Below are 22,115 nucleotides of genomic sequence, written 5' to 3'. Positions count from 1 at the left end.
CGAACCAGCGCCCACATGGGATGCCAGCACTGTAGGCGGCAGCTTTACCCACTATGCCACAGCACTGGCCCCTCCGTAGGTTTCATTTTAATTCTCGGATCACCTGCTCTCTAACTTCAGTGAGCTTAAGAATCACCTGCAGCACTCTTTTCAAATGCTTTTTCTATGGATTTTCAGACTATTAGTAACTAAAACCAAAACCGATGCAAGCATCACTAAAAGGGGACACCTAAAAAATATATGAATCATGACATGATGAAGAGCTCAGCAGTATCTATTAAGTATGCCTAAGACACTGAATTTGAATGTTATCAAGTTTTAAAGCTATCAGTTTCCAGGAATTAAATAACAAGGGATAGAGGAACAAGTGAATTAACACTAGAACGAAGAGATCAACTGAATCCAGAATTCAGGACATTCTAAGTAGCAAATGACCCCATTACTTCTAACAAATCAATGTCATGATGGGAAAAGGAAAAGGGAACCGTTCAAGAGACTTCAGAAGTAAAAGAGCCAACCCATCAACGACGTGCTCTACCTGGGTAACATGAAGTGGTACTGCAGCTCAGAGGCAATTCTGCAGTCCTGCAATACTGAGACGTAACACACACACCAAAAAGTTCCCACGCACAGGTGAAATCTCGTCATGTCTTCAGACAGACACATGGACACTAGGCTACTTTTAAAGCACAATTCTCGGGAAACTTAATGAAACTCAGAGATAATGCAAGTGACAGTGTGCTCTAAACCACCTTTTTATTACTGGTACCTAAACAGTTTTATTTCCTACATGAATGTATTAATACATTTTATGACTGGTCATCACACATGCATTTTTGTGCATTCATGAATAAACTGAACCAATATGCCTATTTCTTTGGCTCTACTGTGAGTGACTGAACTGTGTTAAATATTTAAATTCAAAAGCCAATACTTTTGCTTTTCATATTTATTATGCTTGCAACGTCCAACCATTAGACAACTGAAGAACTTATCATTCTTAACATCTTCATTTTTAACTCCAGTAAAGTGTGGTCCTTAGACCAACAGCTACATCTATATAGTTTTCTCCCAAATACCAAAATTCATGATACGACTTCTCAGTTTTTAAAGTCACAGAACTGAAATAAATACAAAATTTTAGGACTATCATCGTATTTCAACAACAGCAATTACTATTTTACAACGCAATCTGATAAATGATTCTGCCACAATTCTTTTGAGAGACTGATTTAGACAAACTTTAAAAAACAAACTTTTAAAAAAAAATATTATGCTCAAAAAATGAAACCATCTACTTAGTCTAAGAGACAAGAGTGAGGCTGCTGGTTCAAATAAGAATCTTAAGACCCAACATTAAATGAAATTAACTGTACATTCTTTTGTTGTAAACAATATCATGCCAATAAACAAACCACTGCCTGAGACTTACTATTCTCTGTCCTGGTCCTGTGTTTTCTGCTGTTTGTCTTTGGTCACATTACAGCTGAAGCAGCAGAAGAAATAGCACTAGGATCTACAATGGCCTCCCTTTCTCCTCTGGACCAGGGAAGGTCCTCGCTTCTCTCACAGGTTTGCCTTTCTTCTGCGACTATATACACTGCAGCAATTCATCTTTCTTTTCCTGTCAGTGAGCACCAGATACTCCTCATGGCACCGTGCTGGAACAACTATTCAACAAGTACTATGCACATAATTTTGCAGTTGTTGATAAAGACATGCAAATAAAAATAGCTCAATAAAAATTATTTACATCTGTATTTATATGTTGCTCTATGAATATACATATAATTGTCACTCTCTTGTCATTTTCCTCATTATTTTTCCTATTTAAAATTTTTCTAAAAAAATAAAAATAAAATTTCTTGTTTAACCCTTACTTCTTCTAGCTCAGTTTTCCAAAGTGTGCTCCAAAGTACTCAGATATGTTTATCAAACATGAATTTGTTCACACTGTATACCTCTAGGAGAGTATTAAGGAAAAGCCTACATCGTTGGCTACAAAGAGAGGTATTAAATTCACATTTCCCTAAATTATCTGGAGATCCACAATGCGTATTAACAAAGTCTCTAAGAAGTCTTGTAATAAAGTAACCCAAGTTTAGCTGTATTGCTCAAATTCATTTGGGCTTTTTCAAGGAAATCTAACAACATTTCAGGAAACCCAGTGTTTCATAAAAGTACAAAATGGGAATTTCTAATCTAATTGACTCTGAATACCAAAGAGTGTGGTGATGAAGGCAGTGGGAGAACGCAGCAGCAGCAGCAGCAGTGAGAATCCCCCCACCCCTACCTGCTCTGCACACTAGTCCTATAATTTCCAATTTAGATAAAAGTCCTGCTGTGAAAAGTCCTGCTATGATTAAACTTTCCTTGGTCCAGAAAGCGTCCACTAAGCAGTCTTCACAAAACAAAAAAAAACCCTCATTAAGTACTGTACCTAAAAACATGTATTGTGTACCTGTTCATTAACTAATGTTAATTAAAATATTTGTCCTTTGTTTTCCAATTTCTAATTTCCCTCAGTTGGAAAATATTTAAGATCCATAGTAGTGACATCCTTTCCCATCAAAGACATCAGAGCGGATTCCACACACAATCAGCTATGAAAACACTACAACACAGCAGACTTAGAATTTACAGAAGAGTGTTTCTGTTCACAAATAGAAACTTGCAGCTAAGAACTAAGGCAGAAAATTCAAATGCAAAAAAGCATATAAGCATTTTGGCAGTTGCCAAGTTCTCAGTTTGTATCCTCAGGAAACCTGTAACCTCAGTGAACTAGCCATCTTGGAAAGCATTAGATTTATTTCTACTTGGGGCAGGTTTAAGCTGTGGAAACCACGGCTCGTAAGACAACATTAACCCGGCTGGACTTTTACCATCAGTCTTTTCAACTGTCTTTACTTTCTACTCATCCTTTCAACTAGTCTGCACATCCATTAAAAATCTAACACAATATCAGAAAATATCAAAATCGGGCTTTGTTCTACAGAGAATACAGTTTATAAAATAAAATTTAAAATACACAATTTATTCAGACCCAGTTTCTCTCTCAGGATTCATTTTACATTTATTTTCCTATTCAGCTGTTTCATTAACACACTCATTGTATTACTTTACTTACTAATTTATTTCAGTTTTGAAGAATTTCTTCACTTAACCTCAAGTAACTCATAAAAGACTTTGTCTCAAAACACCTGATCTACACGGTGCCCACTAACTACACATACACAGCACATCAGTGCACCGACTCTGCTCAACTGGTAAGTGTAAAATCACCCGACCAGTATTATTTCAAGGAGGCCTTCACCACCAGGAAAAAAAAGTAAAGTCACAACACAACTGAAAATTCGCTTTGGTGAGTGCAACTCTGCCCAACAGGTTTCTGACTACACTAACAGTAGGTCCATTAAAAAAAAATAAAAACAGTAATCATTTGCTATTACATTTCAGTGCCAGAAAACCACTAACATATACTTTTGTACCATACAGCTTGAGGATCCAAGGTATTTCACCTCCTTGCCAAAAACATCAAGTTTTACAAAAGAAATATCAAGGCCAGCGCCGCAGCTCAATAGGCTAATCCTCCGCTTTGCGGCACCGGCACAGCGGGTTCTAGTCCCGGTTGGGGTGCCGGATTCTGTCCAGGTTGCCCCTCTTCCAGGCCAGCTCTCTGCTATGGCACAGGAGTGCAGTGGAAGATGGCCCAAGTGTTTGGGCCCTGCACCCCATGGGAGACCAGGAGAAGCACCTGGCTCCTGCCTTCCATCAGCGCGGTGCACCGGCTGCAGCGTGCCGGCCGCGGCGGCCACTGGAGGGTGAACCAATGGCAAAGGAAGACCTTTCTCTCTGTCTCTATCACTGTCCACTCTGCCTGTCAAAAAAAAAAATAAAACCACAAAGGAAATATCAAGTTAACTTTGACCGTCATTGTACTATGCGTGTCAGTGAAGGGAAACATTTTCCCACTAAGTATCTGAAATATTTACCTAAATCTTCATACCAAAACTTAAAATTCTTAAACTAAGAGCAGCAAACTGTCCCCCAATCTTAGCACCAAATCGGCAAAAGTAAAAAACCATTGAGTAAATGTGGATCACATAGGATGCAGATATCCTAGGGCATAAATACAGCCACATGTAATTTCTAATCGTTTTAATTTCTTAAAATCATGTGTAATAAACTGAACTCATAATCAACTGATTAAACATTACTGAACATGTCGTGGACAACTTTTTTGTACAATTAATTAATGATTACCCCTAAAGTCATTTTAATTTCTCCGTCCACAAAATGTGGGAAATTATATCTTACCCCATAATGCTCATAGGGATATTCTAATAACAAACATTTGTAGAACCCACTGAGATACATGTGACGAGAAAGGAACTAAATGAAAACAAAGTAGATAAACATCATAGTTTGAAATACCAATTTCAAAGCAAATAATCAACTACATTTTCAATTAGCGATTTTAAAAAGTTTTGTAGACAATCCACAACCTAAAAAATATGTAGGAGCTCACACTGTGGCATACTGGGTTAAGCCTCCGGCGCCGCCATCCATATGAGCATATGTCCCAGACACTCCTCTTCCGATTCCAGCTCTCTGCTATGGCCTGGGAAAGTAGCAGCAGATGGCCCAAGTGCTTGGGCCCCTGCACCCACATGGGAGACCAGAAGAAGCTCCTGGCTCCGGATCAGCCCAGGTCCGGCTGTTGTGGCCATACGGGGAGTGAACCAGCAGATGGAAAACCTTTGTCTCTGTCTTTCTCTAACTCTAGCTCTCAAAATAAATAAAATATTTTTTAAAAAATGTATGCTTGACATGGTCAAGCTAACTTCTGGCAGACCATCAAACTCAATTCTCTACATTAATAACTGTCGATATCAAAAAGAGCAGAAAACTGGGGCTGGCAGTGTGGCGCAGCAAGTTAAGCTGCCATCTGGGACACCCGCCAGTACCCTATATGAGCATGGATTCCAGTCCAGGAGGCTCTACTTCCGATCCAGCTCCCCAGTGATACACCTGGGAAACCAGTCCAGTCCTGACTGTTGGGGACATTTGGGGAGTGAACCAGTGGACAGAATCTCTCTCTCTCTCTCTCTCTCTCTCTCTCTCTCCCTTTCTTTCCTCCCAACTATTTCAAATAAGAAAAAAAATAAATCCTTAAAAAAAAAAAAAAAGGAACAGAAAGCTGTTAGAACATATACATGGAGAACATACTAGTCTGCTCGTCCTTATTTAAATGCCTACAGTATTATGCAGATATATCACAAACACTGGGCTAACAGTATTAATATAATAGTAAGACTACAGGAAAATGTGAGCAAATATTAAACTTCTAGAGTAAAGGAAGACTAACATATAATGACAGTCTTAGGACAAGTCAAATGAAAGAGCAGTTTAGATTATAAGTTACTCCACCTGTGATTTAAAAACACACTGCGTTACTTGGCTCATCAGAAGCCATGATACTCAATTTGCTGTTGCAAAGAGGTAACTTATCAAGTCTTTTGATCACTATGTCTTCCTAGGAAGAGGCGCTCTTCTGGTTAAGTAACAGAACTGCTGTTAAAGCTTGGTATCCTGTCTGCCAGTGAAGACTCTGCAGTACAATGCATATCCCCCAACTGTGCAATATCACACCGCTGGGGAAGAAGTCTTTCAAGGTGGGTAGTACCCCATTTCTGACCCACGTTATTTCTTTTGTATTTCTTGACAAGCCATGCAAATCTTCACATGGTTTTATTTTCCAACACAAAAGCTTCAACTCTTTTTCCTAGTAGCCTAGCTACAACCCTACAAAAACAAACCTGGAGAGTGGCATATGGAGGAAAAGCAAGTTTAGCTAAGGACATAATTCAAAACGCAGCTTCTAATAAGGGCATATAACCCAAATTGATCTGAGAACAATCTAAACACAAACAACAATGCAACTATATAGTTAAAAATAGTATCTATGATTAATGGATGGTATGATCCCAAGATAGAAATGACAAATGGAAAAACATTATTTATGGTTAACTTTTAGGAAAAAACTGAACTAGTTATGCTAATATGTACGTAAATTCTTTAGAAAAATACACATCTCAGGAACCATACATATACACACAATACTCTTTGGATCTTAAATTTCAATTAACCAACGAATCTACCAGACCACTACAACTTTAAAACACGTATTTTAAACACTGCAAATTCCAAATGGTTCAAACCATGATCACCATAAAGCCATAACACGTATCAACACGTCTCTCTAAATATTGTAAGTGGACATGAACAAACGAATATCAGCATATATATAAATTCTCTATTTCTCTCTCCATTACTAAATCAGCTGCTTTGAGTTCACTTTGTTTTGCTGATTTAGACCTTTATTTTCAATGTATTCTGACACACAAGCCACCACAGACACAACAGACAACAACTACCATACTTAATATCCTCCAGACTTCCTGTGTAACTCGAACTACTCCACAAAGTTCTATCAACTCTTCCTCCAGCTTCAAGCCTGAAGTCAACCTAGGACAGCCAAGAGAAAGCACACCTGTGCAATCACTGTACTCCCTGCCTCAGAATGCTGCGAACAATACAGTCCAACTCCTGAGTGCATCTGAAGCAACAATAAAGGCAAAACTCAAATTATACAGAAGTTGTACTGCAAAAGGTGGCCATCCCTTTCACAAAACCAGAAAAATACAACAAACGGAAAGAATATTTGAGCTTTAATCACAACCACCACTCAGAGTCCCTCTATAGGTAAGCCAATATGAACTACAAAAATGAACCTCATTCTAAGTTACTAGAGGAAAACTACCCCTGACGAAAACTTGATTGGCAGAATAAGAAACAGTGCAATCAGAAACATTTTATCTAGACTGTATTGCACACATACTGAATAAAAAATTTACTGTCAAACAGGCAATCACAGAAGAGTAGGGCAATCGAAGAAAATCTAGATCATACTATGTGGTTCCCAGTATTCCCATTTTCCTGATGATATGACTGTGGAGGAAATTCCAACCAAAAAATAACTCCAGAACAATCCTGATCATCCAAAAGTGCCGGCATGGTTTCCCTTCGGAGAAATATTCTGAAAAACTATCCGGCGACACGGTTCCATACAGTAAGTTTTCTTTTCTTTTTTTTTCAATTCTGAAAATCGGAATTTAAGAAGCTGAAGGAGTTTCAAACCAGAAGAAATTGTCCCAAAGGTTACAAAGTTTCACTAACTATCCGAACTCCTACACTAGGCATCCTCGGTGGATACCAGGCAATCAATAACAATGTCACAGAAGAGTGTTTATACCCAGGTAGGGTGCAGGCAACCTCAAGGGGCCTTAACCTGGGCCAGGGCAACTTCTGCTTCCTATAGCCTCTCTCTAAGGGTCGCAAATGGTCCTCAGACTGGAATTAGCAAGACACCAAAGACCTGCTCGGCGTGCAAGACCGGCTTTTTTGTCTGCCGAAAACGCACCTCCAAGCCCGTGCACAGCCGCTCCTACTCACCGCAAGTAATACTGTTTTAAAGCAAAGGCAGCATTCGAGCAACTTCTGGGAAAGTTGAACTCTTCCACAATCTCTCCCCACTGGTTCTTCTCAGAAACCTGTTAGGGGCACAGGCACAGTCGTCAGACGGTGCACGCCGGAGGGGCTCGGCAGCCCCCGCCGCCGGAGGAGAGGCACGGGGCTCCGGGGGGCGCGGGGGCTCCGGGGGGCGCGGGGCGAGGGCCGCCGGCCGAACGGGCCCGGCGAGCCCCAGATCCAGCAAGGCTTGTTTTGTTGGGGGGGGGGGGAGAGAAGCGGTGGGTTTGTTTTGTTTCTGAAGCCCGGACAATAACCAATCGCAAAGTCCCTCTGTCGCCCCCTTTTAAATCTCTACGCGGTCCGTTTCCACGAAAAAAGAAAAGTTCAAAGGGGCCGGGGCGCGCGGGGCCGGGCCGGGGGCGGGCGCCGTCCTCCCGCGGCTCCGCCGCCTCCATAGGCCCTTCTTTGCGGCCTACTCCGCCGCCTGCCTTGAAGCCTAAGATGGCTATTTGGAGACAGGTCCTGCTTTCTTTTGTTAGCCGTGCGATCCGCAGGCGGCGGGGCCGCGCCGTGCCCCGGCCGCCGGGACCATTTCGCGGCCGATTATCGATGCTAAAGCTGCCCGCGCTAATTTTGAGTTGCACCAAACTGCTCCGAGTCCGTCTCCGCCCGGGCGGCGCGGCGGCGGCCAAGGCGGCGGCGGCGGCGGCGGCGGCGGCGGCGGGGCCGCGCGGGGACGGGCGGCGCGGCGGGCTCGCGGGCGAGGGAGGGGGCGGCGGCCGGCGCCCCCCGCACCCGCCCGCCCCCCGCGCCGCCCGGGCCGCCGGCCGCCGGGCACCGGGCCGGGCGCGGGCCGCCGCGGGCCGCCCGCCGCCGCCGCCGCGCGAGCCAGCAGGCCGAAAACAGCCGCCGCCGCCGCGCCCGCGCCCCTGCCCGGCCGCCCCCGGCGCCCGGCGCCCACCCGGGTCCGGGGAGACTTGGCGGAGGGGGCCGGCGAGGGGGCGATACGAACGAAAACTTCCACTCACCTTCGCGAAGCCGCCCAAAGTAGTGACTCTGGTGTAGAGGCTGTGGAGGTCCAGCTCCTTGCCGCCCACCGCAGGGATCTTCCGAAACGGCGACCTGCGGGGAGGGAGCCCGCACTTGTCAGCCGCCCGCCCGCCGCCCGCCGCCCGCCGCCCGGGCCGTCCTGCGCTCACCCTCGGCTGTGGTGGAACTGCCGCAGCTCGTCCAGGAAAGCCAGCCCCTTTCTCCGCTCGTCCGGCGGCGCCTTCCCCGTCGAGTTTGCCATGATTCCCTCACAGGCGGCCTCCAGAAGCCCCGATGGCTGTCGAGAAGCGGCCCGCTCCCCGCGCTCCTACCACAGCCCGGAGCCCATTCCTCGGCGGCCGCGGCGGGGCTCGGTCATGGGCCGGCGGCGGCGGCGGCGGCGGCGGCGGCGGCGCAGGAGGGAGGGAGGGAGGGGGAGGAGGAGGAGGGGAGGGAGGGCGCGGGAGGCCGGGGGAGCGCGGCGAGGGAGGGAGGGGGCTTTCTAAAAAAGTTTAAAGAAATGGGAGCGGAACTAGAGGGGCAGCGGCCGCCGGGGCCGCGCGGAGCCCCCAGCCCTCGCCCGCCGCGGGCCCCGCGGCCCGGCTCTCGCCCGCCTCAGCGCCGCCGGCGCGGGCGGCTCGGCCCGGGGACGCGATCCAACATGGTGCTGCTGCCGGTGCGCGAGCGGCCGCGGCGGCGAGGGGCGGCCGGGCGGCCGGGGCGGCGAGGGGCAGGCCGGCCGCAGGCCCGCGACTTTGGGCGGCCGCGGCGGCGGGCCGGGGCAGGCGGGGCCGGGGCGGGGAGGGGAGGTCTGTGTGGTGGTTTGTGGAGAGCGGGGTGACCGCGTGGGTTCCGGCCGCCGCTCCGCGGGGCCCCCGCACACACTGAGGCGCGGCCGAGGCCGCGCGGCCGGGGCGTCCCCGGGCACAGGCACCGGCGGCCGCCGAGCCGCTGCGCGCCGCCCGCCCGCTCGCCTGCCGCCGGCCTCCGCCGCCGCCGCCGCCGCCGCACAGCGCCCCCCGAGGGCCGGCCGCGGCGCTGCGCCCGGCTCCGCACGGCCCGGCGGCTCCTCGCGGGGAACAATAGGCTCGGCTCGCCGGGCTTAGGGTTCATCTGCAATGTGCCGCACACTTCGCACGCACACAAAGCCGGCGGAAGGGGGGCGGCGCGGCGAAACGGCCACTACCGCTGGTTCCGGGGGCAGGGGCGGAGGCGGCGTCCGCGCGGCCGGGAGGGCGCCCGCCCCGCGCTCGCCGCCCGCCCGCCTGGCTCTGGCGGCGGGCAGCCGCCGGCTCCTCGCCGCTCTGCGCTCGGGCTGCAGGGGCCTGGGAGAGCGGCCCCTTGGCGCCGCCATCAGCCGCAGGCCAAGGCCAGCCCGCGGAGGGGCCCTGCGGACCGGGGGCCGCGCTGAGGGCAGAGCCGCGCGGGCGCGGAGCGGGACCTGCGCCTGGACGGCGCCCGGGGCCGCCCGCCCCGCACACACGGACACGGGCCGAGCGTCTCGAGTGGTTAGGCACACACAACCCTCGTGGCCACCGCGGGCTCCGGGCGTGAAAATTACGTCATGCGGGCCCGCACGCCTCCGGGGCTCCCTCGAGGAGACGGACTGAGTTCCCAAGTAAAGTTTGTGTCTGAGGGGTCGGGACGAGGCCGTGGCGAGCAGGCTGCTTCCACGCGCGGGCCAGTGAGCGCTCGGCAGCCGGCGAGGGGCGGGGCCGCGCGGCGGCGGGAGCCGGGCCGGCCGCTTAGGGGCGGTGGCGAAGTGGGCCGCAGCGGCGCGGGCCCGGCTCGTGCGGATTCCCTCGGCGCCGCACTTGCGCACGGCCCCTTACGTAACCGTCCGCGCCGGGGATTCCCTGGGGGGGTCGTTCCCTGCGACCATTACACACTCCCGGCGCCGGCCTCACAAAATGGCGGCTCGCGCGGAGGCGGCCGCCGCCTCGGCCCCATTTTGTGGGCGGCGAGAGATCTGTCACCGTGCAGCCCTCGCGGGCGCGGCCAGGCGTGCGCTCGAGCCGCGGCGGCTCGTGGCGCCACGCTTCCTCGCTCGGCCTTTCCCGGGAGGCGGCGCCGCTGCCCCGCGCTCCCGCGCTCCCGCGCACCCGCGCCGGCCTCCCGGCGGCTCGCAGGGGACGGCGGCGCTCCGCGGGCCTGGCCGGAGGCCCCCGGACGCCGAGGCTGGGCCGAGGGACCGGGCACCGGGCCGCGGCGGCGCCGGAACGCGGTCCTCGGCGGTGTCTCGGTGAGCTGAGGCGGCGGCCCTGCTGTCTGCGCGTCTCCGCGAGGAGGGAGCGCAGGCGGCCCCGTCTGCTGTGTGTCCGTCCGCAGCGTGCTTGGCCGATTGTGTGTGTGTGTGTGTGTCCGTCCCCAGCGTGCTTGGCCGATTGTGTGTGTGTGTGTGTGTGTCCGTCCGCAGCGTGCTTGGCCGATTGTGTGTGTGTGTGTGTGTCCGTCCGCAGCGTGCTTGGCCGATTGTGTGTGTGTGTGTGTGTGTGTCCGTCCGCAGCGTGCTTGGCCGATTGTGTGTGTGTGTGTCCGTCCGCAGCGTGCTTGGCCGATTGTGTGTGTGTGTGTGTGTCCGTCCGCAGCGTGCTTGGCCGATTGTGTGTGTGTGTGTCCGTCCGCAGCGTGCTTGGCCGATTGTGTGTGTGTGTGTGTGTGTCCGCAGCGTGCTTGGCCGATTGTGTGTGTGTGTGTGTGTGTCCGTCCCCAACGTGCTTGGCCGGTTGTGTGTGTGTGTGTGTGTCCGTCCCCAGCGTGCTTGGCCGATTGTGTGTGTGTGTGTGTCCCTCCCCAGCGTGCTTGGCCGATTTTGTGTGTGTCCGTCCCCAGCGTGCTTGACCGATTGTGTTTGTGTGTGTGTCCCCAGCGTGCTTGACCGATTGTTTCTGCTGTGTGTGCCCCCAGCGTGCTTGACCAATTGTTTGCTGTGTGTGTGTGTGTCCGTCCCCAGCGTGCTTGACCGATTGTGTTTGCTGTGTGTGTGTGTCCGTCCCCAGCGTGCTTGACCGATTGTGTCTTCTGTGTGTGTGTGTGTGTCCCTAGCGTGCTTGACCGATTGTGTGTTTGTTCTGTGTGTGTGTCCTCAGCATGGTTGACCGATTGTGTTTGCTGTGTGTGTGTGTGTCCCCAGCATGGTTGACCGATTGTGTTTGCTGTGTGTGTGTGTGTCCCCAGCATGCTTGACAGATTGTGTTTGCTGTGTGTGTGTGTGTGTGTCTGTCCCTAGCATGGTTGACCGATTGTGTGTCTGCTGTGTTTGTGTTGGTCCCCAGCATGCTTGACCGATTATTTGAACGTGTGTTTCTGTGTGTGGAGGGGGACCCAACAAGCATGGACAGGAGTGCCTGTGTGTGTGTGTGTGTGCGCGCAGAGAGGGACCAAACATGCATGGGCAGCAGTGCTTGAGTGTTTTATGTATGTGTGTGTGTGTGTACGTAATGCATGGACAGGATTGTGTGGGTCTGGGAACCCAACATGCTTGGCCAACTGTGTGTGCCCGTGTGTGGAGGAGGACCTAGCACGCGTGGACAGGAATGCAGGGTCTGGACTGCATGTATGTGGACTCACATACATGGACAGGAGTGTGGACTGTGTGTGTATGTAGGAACTCACGCATGTATAGAACTGTCTGAGGGATTCTCACATGCATATGTCCGAGTGCTTTGCTATTCAAAGCAACTATCAAAGCTAAAGGCTGAGAGTGATTTTAAGAGCTTTTTCAAAAATATGAGATGTAAGAGTTGACTTTAAAAATTATTTTTCTGCAGAAGGGGCTGTTGTCTTCAAAATGGAATCTTAATTTGTATGATCGATAACATTTCTTAGTACTTGGTGTATGCTATAGTCGTAGTAGAAACCTAAACATACTTGGTGTCTGTTGAGTCACTACAGTTCAGCTTCCCCTTGATTAGAAAAATGTAAGACAAAAGGAAGCTATTACTGGTATTTGCATGTAAGATTAATGTAAAGGTTTAAGGGAAGACAGGATTCACCTGAGGAAACAAATACTCATTATACCATTAATTGATTTTGAATTGTTTTCCAGTTGTAGCAATCATGTGTGTTTGCCTGATGTCTCTGTTGTTAATTTTTTGCCTCTGGCATTTCCTGTCATGGAAATGTGAGGCTGTGCCTCAGTCACCGTACTCCATGCCTGTCCCCTGCCACACCACACCGGGTTGCTGCTCTACCCTGTGTAGATCACCAAGATACAGTTTCTAGTCCTATCTGTTTCTACTAATATGCTCCTTGATATCTGGTAAATTTGACCACCAATCTTTGTGTATCCTTTGCAAGAATACCATGTGGTAGTATCCAGCGAGCTGAGAATGTTCATAGGGGATTGAACTGAAGGAACCCCAGTGCATAGTACTGCCTTTCTCAGGGCCATGTTGCATTTCCTGTAGTGGAGGCATAGAGCAGGTGAATCCTAGGAAAGAAATGTTAGCCACGTGACAGTTTCACAGTAGTTAACCTCCAACTAGTGATAGGAAATAAAATGTAGTTACTAGTTTTTTAAGACTAATGGAAAGTGTTCCCACAAAATTACCAATAACTGTGAAAATTGTTGAAACTCAGTTTGTACAGTTTCTTGTAATGATGAGAAATTACAGCAAGTGTGTGGGATGAGAACATGTGCAGCATGGTTTCTAATAGTAACTGCAAACGCTGCAAACTGCCGCTAGAGGTTTCTGTTATGTGGATCTTTGGCTCTTAGTTTTAGCATTGCTTAGTCAAGAAGTGGTGATAAGTTAAAAATCCCCTCACTATAAAAAACTGTCCCCAGGTTCAAATCAAGCATGTCAGGTATGTGGTTACAACAGCTGAAATACGTTAATTAAGGAAGTGGTATGTCAACTTACTGGAGAAATTTTTGGCTTTTAGGGTACTCTAAAAGACTGGTTTGCTTGGTTGAACGAGCTATTGAAGTTAATGTATTTCTTTAAAGGTGATGTTAACAACAAAGGTGCTGCTACAGACCAGGAAAAAGTGTCCTCCTTTTTCTGTCTGATCATGATAGACAAAACTGATTAGAAGAATATAGGGCCGTAAGGCTGTAGGTAAGCCGGAGGGAGCCCGGCAGGGCCTGCTAAACCCCTGGCCGCCTCGCCCTGCACTTTTTCATGTGGGCTAAATTTCATAACAATATTAATTCATAAATGAGGCTTTTCCATTCTGATGGCGTTTCTAGAAAGTATGGGCAAGTAAGTGTTTAAAAGTGAGGAAATAGTTTATATTCTGCAAATTAAGCTGATTTTAATGCAGATACTCTCTGAAATTGACAGATTTCTGAATGATTTGACCCATAAGGGTTTCATAAGCTTTGGAGAATTTTTTTTTAAGTTTCTTTTTCCTAGATGATAAAGGTCATGCTTCAGGCCAGCACAGTGGCTCAACAGGCTAATCCTCCACCTAGTGGTGCCGGCATACCGGGTTCTAGTCCCGGTTGGGGCGCCGGATTCTGTCCCAGTTGCCCCTCTTCCAGGCCAGCTCTCTGCTGTGACCCGGGAGTGCAGTGGAGGATGGCCCAAGTGCTTGGGCCCTGCACCCCATGGGAGACCAGGAGAAGCACCTGGCTCCTGCCTTCGGATCAGTGCGATGCCCCGGCCGTGGTGGCCATTGGAGGGTGAACCAACGGCAAAGGAAGACCTTTCTCTCTCTCTCATTGTCCACTCTGCCTGTCAAAAAAAAAAAAAAATCATGCTTTGTACATCAATCCACTGTGATTTATTTTTAAATGTAATATTTTTCGATTAAAAGGCATTCTTAAATACGTTAATAACTGAAATTAAATTTTAGGTAATTACAATACTACACCATGGAGATGCAGTTCCAAATGTGCTTTTGGCAGTGGCATCATTTGTTGTTTAGGTCATTTATCTAATCCTTTTTAAAATTGTTACTGGTTTAATGTACTACATTTGTTCATTTCATCTGTTTGATCACTGAAAAGTGGTACCCAAACTGCACATTATACAGTTTATAATATTTTAATAATTTGTTTATAGTAGTTAATGACTTCTCAGAACTGTAGGAAAGCATCACGCAACTGTTTATTTTTGTCACTGCAGATTAGTGAATCACTGAGTGAATATTTACTGAGTGCTTACCCTGGGGAAGAGGTGGGGGAGGGGAATGACTTGTCCCAAGGGAGTTGCACTCCAGTAGAAGGTGTTCCTTACCTGCTTTTTTTTTTTTTTTTTAATTTATTTGTTTATTTGAAAGAGTTACACAGAGGGAGAAGGAGAGGCAGAGAGAGAGAGTTCTTCCACCCGCTGGTTCACTCCCCAGTTGGCCACAATAGCCGGACCTGCACCGATCCAAAGCCAGGAGCCAGGAGCAGCTTCTGGGTCTCCCACGTGGGTGCAGGGGCCCAAGGCCATCTTCTACTGCTTTCCCAGGCCATAGCAAAGAGCTGAATCGGAAGTGGAGCGGCCGGGACTCGAACTGTTGCCCATAATGGGTGCCGGCACTGCAGGCAGTGGCTTTACTGGCTATGCCACAGCACCGGCCCCCTTACCTACTCCTTTTAAAGGGTGTTGATGAAACATTCAGACAATAAGGTTCTTAATTTGTATTACTTAAGCAAGATATCTAACACAAAGACAAATTCAAAATTCTTCTGAGAATAGGTGCAATTAAATATAATTTTGGGGACTTGGCACTATGACTTAGTGGGTAAAGCCGCCACTTGTAGTGCCTGTATCCCATATGGGTGCAGGTTTGAGACCAGGCTGCTCCACTTCTGATCCAGCTTTCTGCTATGTCCTGGGAAACTAGTAGAAGCCCAAAATGCTTGGGCCCTTGCACCCACATGGGAGACCTGGAAGAAGCTCCTGGCTCCTGGCTTCGGATCAGCCCAGTTCTGGCCATTGCAGCCATTTGGGGAGTGAACCAGCAGATATAACACCTCTCTCTGCCTCTGCCTCTCTCTAACTCTGCCTTTCAAATAAATGAATAAATGTTTAAAATCTATATATATGTACAAAACAGCCTCACATTAGTGTTAGGAGCAGTTCTGGGATTAGCGTTACTCAAAGTGCTGTAATGTTAGTAAGAAGCATTTAAATCACATTCTTTGAAAACTCAGGTCCATAAAAAATATGATTTCAATAATTAACTTTTTAATTATGGGGGGAAAGCAAGGGAGTGTTCAATGAATGTAAAAAATATACTACTGAGCAAACAAATAGAAATTATTTTAATGAATTTTGATTTTGTTTCAATTTTTTGGTACATTGACTCTTGACATTGTACTTTGCTATGAATTAAAAAAAATTAAACCCCAAAGACAAATTAATTCCATATTTAATCCAGATTTAATTCTTGACTAGCTGTAAAGTTTAAGGAATTGACAGTCTTGTTGGCAAAACAATAAAATAGGAATTAAGCTGAAATGCAAAGCTGTGTAATAATTGGGTTTCATGAAAATATATGTGGTTTTTCCTTCTTAACTATAGATGATAGTAGTATTGACTTAATAATGGACTTTATTTAGCTTTTGTTTTTCTCTGAAAACATCACAAACCATTCTTAGCATCAGAATGGAGATTCAGCCATTGGCACTTATAAATTCCTGAGACTTCCTGCGCTATGTACAGGGGAATTCTAACCAGCAGTCCTGTGGACACAGCTTTGTAAGGCGACGTGATTCGTGCCCATTGCAGAATGCCTTCTTCCTACCTATCCGTGCCCTCAGTGTTGGCTTGTAAGAGACTTCTAAAAATAACAGTATATTCCCCCAGGGCTGGCACTGTCTGTCTCCCCCTCTCCCTGTTTAAAAAAAAAAAAGAATTAGGCCGGCGCCGTGGCTTAACAGGCTAATCCTCTGCCTTGTGGCGCCGGCACACCGGGTTCTAGTCCCGGTTGGGGCGCTGGATTCTGTCCTGGTTGCCCTTCTTCTAGGCCAGCTCTCTGCTGTGGCCCGGGAAGGCAGTGGAGGATGGCCCAAGTGCTTGGGCCCTGCACCCGCATAGGAGACCAGGAGAAGCACCTGGCTCCTGGCTTCGGATCAGCGAGATGTGCCGGCCGCAGCGGCCATTGGAGGGTGAACCAATGGCAAAGGAAGACCTTTCTCTCTCTCTCACTATCCACTCTGCCTGTCAAAAAAAAAAAAAAAAAAAAAAAGATTCCTTAAAGACTCATGACAGTTTTATGGGTTAAAAAGAAACATACTTCATACACAATTGGAAGGAATAAATAGTTTAGGGGAGCAACAATGATCACATTATTTTAAAAAATAACATTCCCGCAAGATTAGAGGGTCCACTCATTGTCTACTTAATGGGGTTCAAAGAGTCCATGAGCCCTGGGAAGCAAGGCATTTTCCCATGGAGACCATCTCAGAAGGCACAGGCATCTTAAAAAGCCTTGCAGTGACCAAAGGTGAAAGCTGTATAAAGATGTGGCTGCAGGAAGTTGAGAAGATCCTCTGATGCTGCTTTTTACTTGAGTATTAGCCTCTGAAAATTTGGCTGAAGAATGCCACTTTAGTTCATCAACTTGAAGGAATTACAACAAATAAACCTCTTTCTAAAGAGCTGTAAAATAGATTCTTAAAGAAAAAAATCAGATCGAATGTATCGAACTTTTTTTTTGGGGGGGCGGGGGTTGTCCTCTGTTGACAGTGTGTGGGCGAGGAATTAAAAGGTTTCACGCGTAATTCTTCAATAACCGGCTGGGGACACGCATGCCTATGTCATGTCACCATTTGGTGAGGAGCCTTGTGTGCTGTGTTGGTAGGTGGCACCCATGAGGTCTCCTGTGTCATGGCCAGTCCCACTGCTGTCCCCATCACCCTTGCACATTGTGCTGTGCTGGGTTTGCTGCAGTTTCTGAGAACTGACCTGGGCTTTGCTTCTATAATGACCATGCGTGATGCTTCCATTAGCCACATCTGCCCACTGTGGCTCATCTGTGGCCCTGATGTGTGATTTGTATTTAAGATGGTCCTTCAGACACCAGTTCAGCATGAACCTTAAACAAAAAGAACCCAACTAGTTGAACCCTAGTCTACAAATTCCAGATCGTTCAGTGTCCAGTGGCTATAGGTAATGTGTTCATTATTTCCATGCCCTTCTTTGAGTAGTTAGATTCTTGTATACATAATCATTATTCAGACCACAACTCTGTGAATGTTGGGCGTGAGGGATTATCACCCTTCTTGTTTTAGCTATCTTTAGGATTCATTTATGTATTAAAAAGAGTTAAAAAGAGAGGAAGAGACAGATCTTCCATGTACTGATTCACTCCACAGATGACTGCACGGCCAGAGCTGGGCCAGGGTTATGCCAGGAGCCAAGAACAGCTTCTGGGCCTTCGATTTCAGTGGCAGGGACCCAAATACTTAGGCCATCTTCTGCTTTTCCCAGGCCATTAAGAGGGAGATGGATTGGAAGTGAAGCAGCCAGGTCACAAACCAGTGCCCTTATGGGATGCCAGTGTGGCAGGTGGCAGCTTCACCCACCATACCACTGCACTGCCTTGCTGTTTTACCCATATATTAACACGTAGAACTTGCCTTTTGGCCCGCTCCTTCCTGAACAAAAGGGAGAGAACATATTTGAGGAAAAACATGCTTTCCTCAGGGCTCCGTAATGAGGCTGATACACTTAAGTTATACACAGAGCTCATTCTTAAAAAGTAAACAGTGTTACTATACGCCTCTTGGCTCCCACCTCACTGCTTTTTTCTACTAAACATTCTTTCTGTCTTGCTAGTAAAATCCAATTTCTAGAATCAAGTTAGTTGCTAAGCAGATATGCATGAAACCATAAATGTATCTGAATCATTTATAATTTAAAGGGTACTATATAAAAGTTTAAACAGAAATCATTGATCAGTGAAAGTGAGAAAATAAGCAAAATAGAATTATAGTAGATTAGGCCAGAAACTTTCTTTGGGGAATTAATGGGAAAATTGAGCTCAGAAATGAGGTCTGAGATGTCTTAGGTGATATTTTACCTAGATTAGAATTGCATGGACTCCGTTAGCATTTATTCTTAGATTTTCTTTGCCAGTGTGCACTGTTTGTTTAGTGCATTTGAGATGAATCTTTGAAGGCTATAACTTCCATTCTTACAAGTATTACTGCTGGTTCTATGTAGACTAACACTTTTAGCCTCACTGTAATACCTTGTGCAATTTTATGACTGCTGAATGGCCTTCAAAGGCTAGTGGAAATACACTATTATTTCATTCTGGTGCAGCCTGGCGAATTCCTCCTCACACAGCTCGAACTGGGGCATCATTCCTGCTGGTGAGAACCCGTGCCCGTCTTTGCTGCATGACTGAAATCTGAGCTGTGTGACTCCATAGGACCCAGCGAAGTTGCCATGCTCACAGGAGTGAGCACGTTCAGAGAAGTGGTCTCATTTTGATGGCTTTGAACTCTCCGATTGTGTATAACTTCACTTGCTGGTCATGTTATTTCCTCAAATCATTCCCCTATTGAGAGCTATTAGTGGACCGCAGCCTGCCTAGATGTGCGTGCCTAGGTGAGCGTGGCTCAACAAATGGAACAGGCATGTGTTGGCAAGATGTCCTTTCTGAAGGTGACAGAGCTGGGTCCAGAGTGGCAGGCGATGTCTGTGGTGCAGCTCAGGATAAGCAGCTCGGATTGTACCAACAGAGTACAACAGTGCAGGGACATTGACCACCAGATGTGAGGCCTGTGTCTCTGTAACCCCAAAACTGTGCTGTGGGTCTCAGCATTTTAGCTCTGGCTCTGCAAACGTTGTATGAGTTGCTCAGGCAAAACACTGGTCAGCCTCTCCCCATTGGTGTGGGGCCTGGAAGCAGATCCAGCATTTACGAAATTGTTGCAGTTATAACTTTCCCATTCCCATTGCCAGGGTTAGAAGAGCAACAGCCAGGTATTGGCCTGTTGTTTTTCCGTAAAATTGTTTGACTTGTTAAGTCCCCCACCTGATAATTGAGCCTGAAGAATGATACCAGAAGCTTCAGGGAGGTAGGGGAGTATTGTGATCTGAATGTTTATGGCCCCTCGAAATTCACACACAGAAATTGTGCCCTCCAGCTGATGATGTTAGGAGGGAGGTCTCCGGAGGGCGGTGGTTCACAGAAGTGAGACTCCAGACAGCTGGTTTGACCCTTCCCTTGCCCTAGCTCACAGCAGAAAGGTCGCTGTATAGGATATCTGCCCACACTAGACAGCGGGGCTGCCAAGAGACCTGCTCGTGGGCTTGCAGCCTCTAGAACTCTGAGAAATAAGCCCGAGTAGCTCCCTGCACAGACTAACAGGGAAGTCGGTGGTTCTCACAGTGCTTACTCTGTGTCATGCACGTGTTCTAGTAGCAACCTTAAGCCAGGCTTTTCTGATGGAGCAGTTTTTATCATCTTGTCTTCTTGTGTTGAAAGATGGCTTTAAAGTAAGGATTTATTTAACAAGGAGAAAGCGATTAGACAGATTCCTTGTGGAAAGCTTATCTTAAAAGTTCTGTAGTCTTTAGACCCAGTTCAGAAGTAGTCAAGGCCAAGCCTCAAAGCAAACATGACAAAGTTGGGCTAAACCTAAGGCAGAAAAATGACAGTCTTGTTAAAAACCTTCAAAGTCAAGGCCTTCATGTTGACACTAGATTAGAGAAGGGCTGTCTTCTGGAGCTCTTAGCTCTTTCATGATGGGTTTAACTTGGAGTGAATCTATAGGCTTTTTGGACATGTCTAAAACATAGGTTGAGTTTTCTTTACTTGAAGACAAGAGCTAGGACCAAAGGCTCCTGGCTGGCTGGGTACTCTTGGCACCACCAGAAGCTGTCTGCGAGTAGCATCACTTGTCTGGTGATTGGGTGGGAAGCATCTCAGAAATGTTCTTCTAAGAGGTCAATAAGAAATATTTGAAGGTTCGTTGCTCTGGTGTAGCAGGTAAAGCCGCTGCCTGCAGCTCTGACATCCCATGTGGGCACCAGTTTGAGTCTCAGCTGCTCTCTGGTATCCCCTGGGAAAGCAGTAGAAGATGGCACAAGTCCTTGGGCCTCTGTACTCGTGTGGGAGACCCAGAGGAACCTCCTGGCTTCAGATCGGCCCAGCTCCGGCTGCTGTAGAGGCCATTTGGGGAGTGAACCAGTGGATGGAAGACTTTATATCTCTGCCTCTGCCTCTCTGTAACTGCCTTTCAGATAAATAAATCTTAAACAATAATACTTGATAGGTGAGATGAGAATTTTTAAAATTACATTTATTTGTTTGAATGGCAGAGAGACAGCTTTAATGTACTGGTTAGTTTACCACGTTTCTGGAACAGTTGGGGCTGGCCCAGTCTGAAGCCAGGATCCCAGAACTCAGTCCAGGTCTTCCACATTAGTGGCAGGAACCCAAATAGTTGAGCCATCACCTGCTGCTTCCTAGGATGCACAATGAGCTGGAGCAAGAATGCAGCCAAGACTCAAACCCAGGTACTCTGATATGGGATAGGGATGTCCCAAAAAATGGGGCCAAGACTCAAACCCAGGTGCTGTGATAGAGAATGGGGTGTCCCAAGCAGCAGATCAACTGCTGTGCCAAAAGCCTGGCCCAGGTGACGTGAAATCTGAAACATGGAGTATATATGGCAGGGAGGTAAAAAGGACTCCTTAGGTAAGGTCCAGGCCATGGCCTTCCACTTGTGAAACATGGAGCATACGTGGCAGGAAGTTGGAAAGACCTCCTTAGGTGAGGTCGAGGCCATTGCCTTCCATTGGTGAATCCAGTCTGGTTGCTAAAAAATTTTTAAGAAAAATAGACACGGGCCAGCTCTGTGGTGCAGCAGATTAAGCCACTGCCTACAGTAATGACATTCAAAACGGGTGCTGCTTTAAGTCTCAACTGCTCCACTTCTGATTCAGCTCCCTGCTAATGTACTTGGCAGAGGATGGCCCAAATGTTTGGGCCCTGCCACTCATGGGAGACCTTGATAAAGCTCCTGACTTCTGATTTCAGCCTGTCCCAGCCGTGGCTGTTGGAGCCATTTGGAGGATAAACCAGTGGAAAGAAGATCTCTCGATTTGCCTTTCCCTCTCTTTCTGTAACTGCCTTTCAAATAAATAAATCTAAAAAAGAAAAATGGACTGTGTGCCTGGCTTCTTTGTCTTAGTGTCTAGCACCCACTGTTAGTTACGCTGTCTCTGTTTCTGGATGGAGGCAGCAAAAACTTCAGAAACCTATGGGATTTCATGCAGCATATCCCTGATTACAATCTATACACAAAATGCTGTTGCAAATCCATCAGTAAAGACTTTGCAGCAGTCATTGTGTCGGCTCTGGCGTGTGTTTCCACCCCTCTTAGAGTGCACGTGATCACTGAAGCCTGCTCTTACTCACTGCACATATATAATATTAACCCGAATGTTTGCACAGGGCTCCCGAGGCGGCTGATCTTATTTACTCTCTAATTCTCTTTATTAGTCTGCAGCCTGGTCTTGAACAAGAGTAACATCCGGGTGAGTGAGCAGAGGAGACCCATTAGTGAATTAAAAAAGCAAGAACGCCCGTGAGCCACAAGTCACCACCACTTATTAAGATCACTGCTTTTGTGTGACAGCCATGCTGGAGAA

The 22,115-nt window shown here is 47.7% G+C and overlaps 1 protein-coding gene across 2 annotated transcripts in view; it reads right to left on the bottom strand.

The window, feature by feature from the left end:
• Window positions 1–8,942, bottom strand: part of ARID2 (AT-rich interaction domain 2) — a 144,045-nt gene extending 135,103 nt beyond the window's left edge. For both annotated transcript variants that reach the window (XM_062195108.1, XM_062195109.1), the window contains exons 1-3: window positions 8,733–8,942; window positions 8,562–8,655; window positions 7,516–7,613 (exon numbers count right to left, since the gene is read on the bottom strand). In XM_062195108.1, the coding sequence (XP_062051092.1) occupies window positions 7,516–7,613; window positions 8,562–8,655; window positions 8,733–8,824 (284 nt within the window). In that variant the 5' untranslated portion in view covers window positions 8,825–8,942. The remainder of the gene's footprint in view (window positions 1–7,515; window positions 7,614–8,561; window positions 8,656–8,732) is intronic.
• Window positions 8,943–22,115: the final 13,173 nt, after the last annotated feature.

This window comes from Lepus europaeus, chromosome 6, assembly GCF_033115175.1.
Source record: "Lepus europaeus isolate LE1 chromosome 6, mLepTim1.pri, whole genome shotgun sequence".
In the NCBI taxonomy this organism is placed as follows: Eukaryota; Metazoa; Chordata; class Mammalia; order Lagomorpha; family Leporidae; genus Lepus; species Lepus europaeus.
The sequence above is the reverse complement of the archived record's forward strand: the minus strand, read 5'-3'. Positions and strand labels throughout refer to the sequence as shown.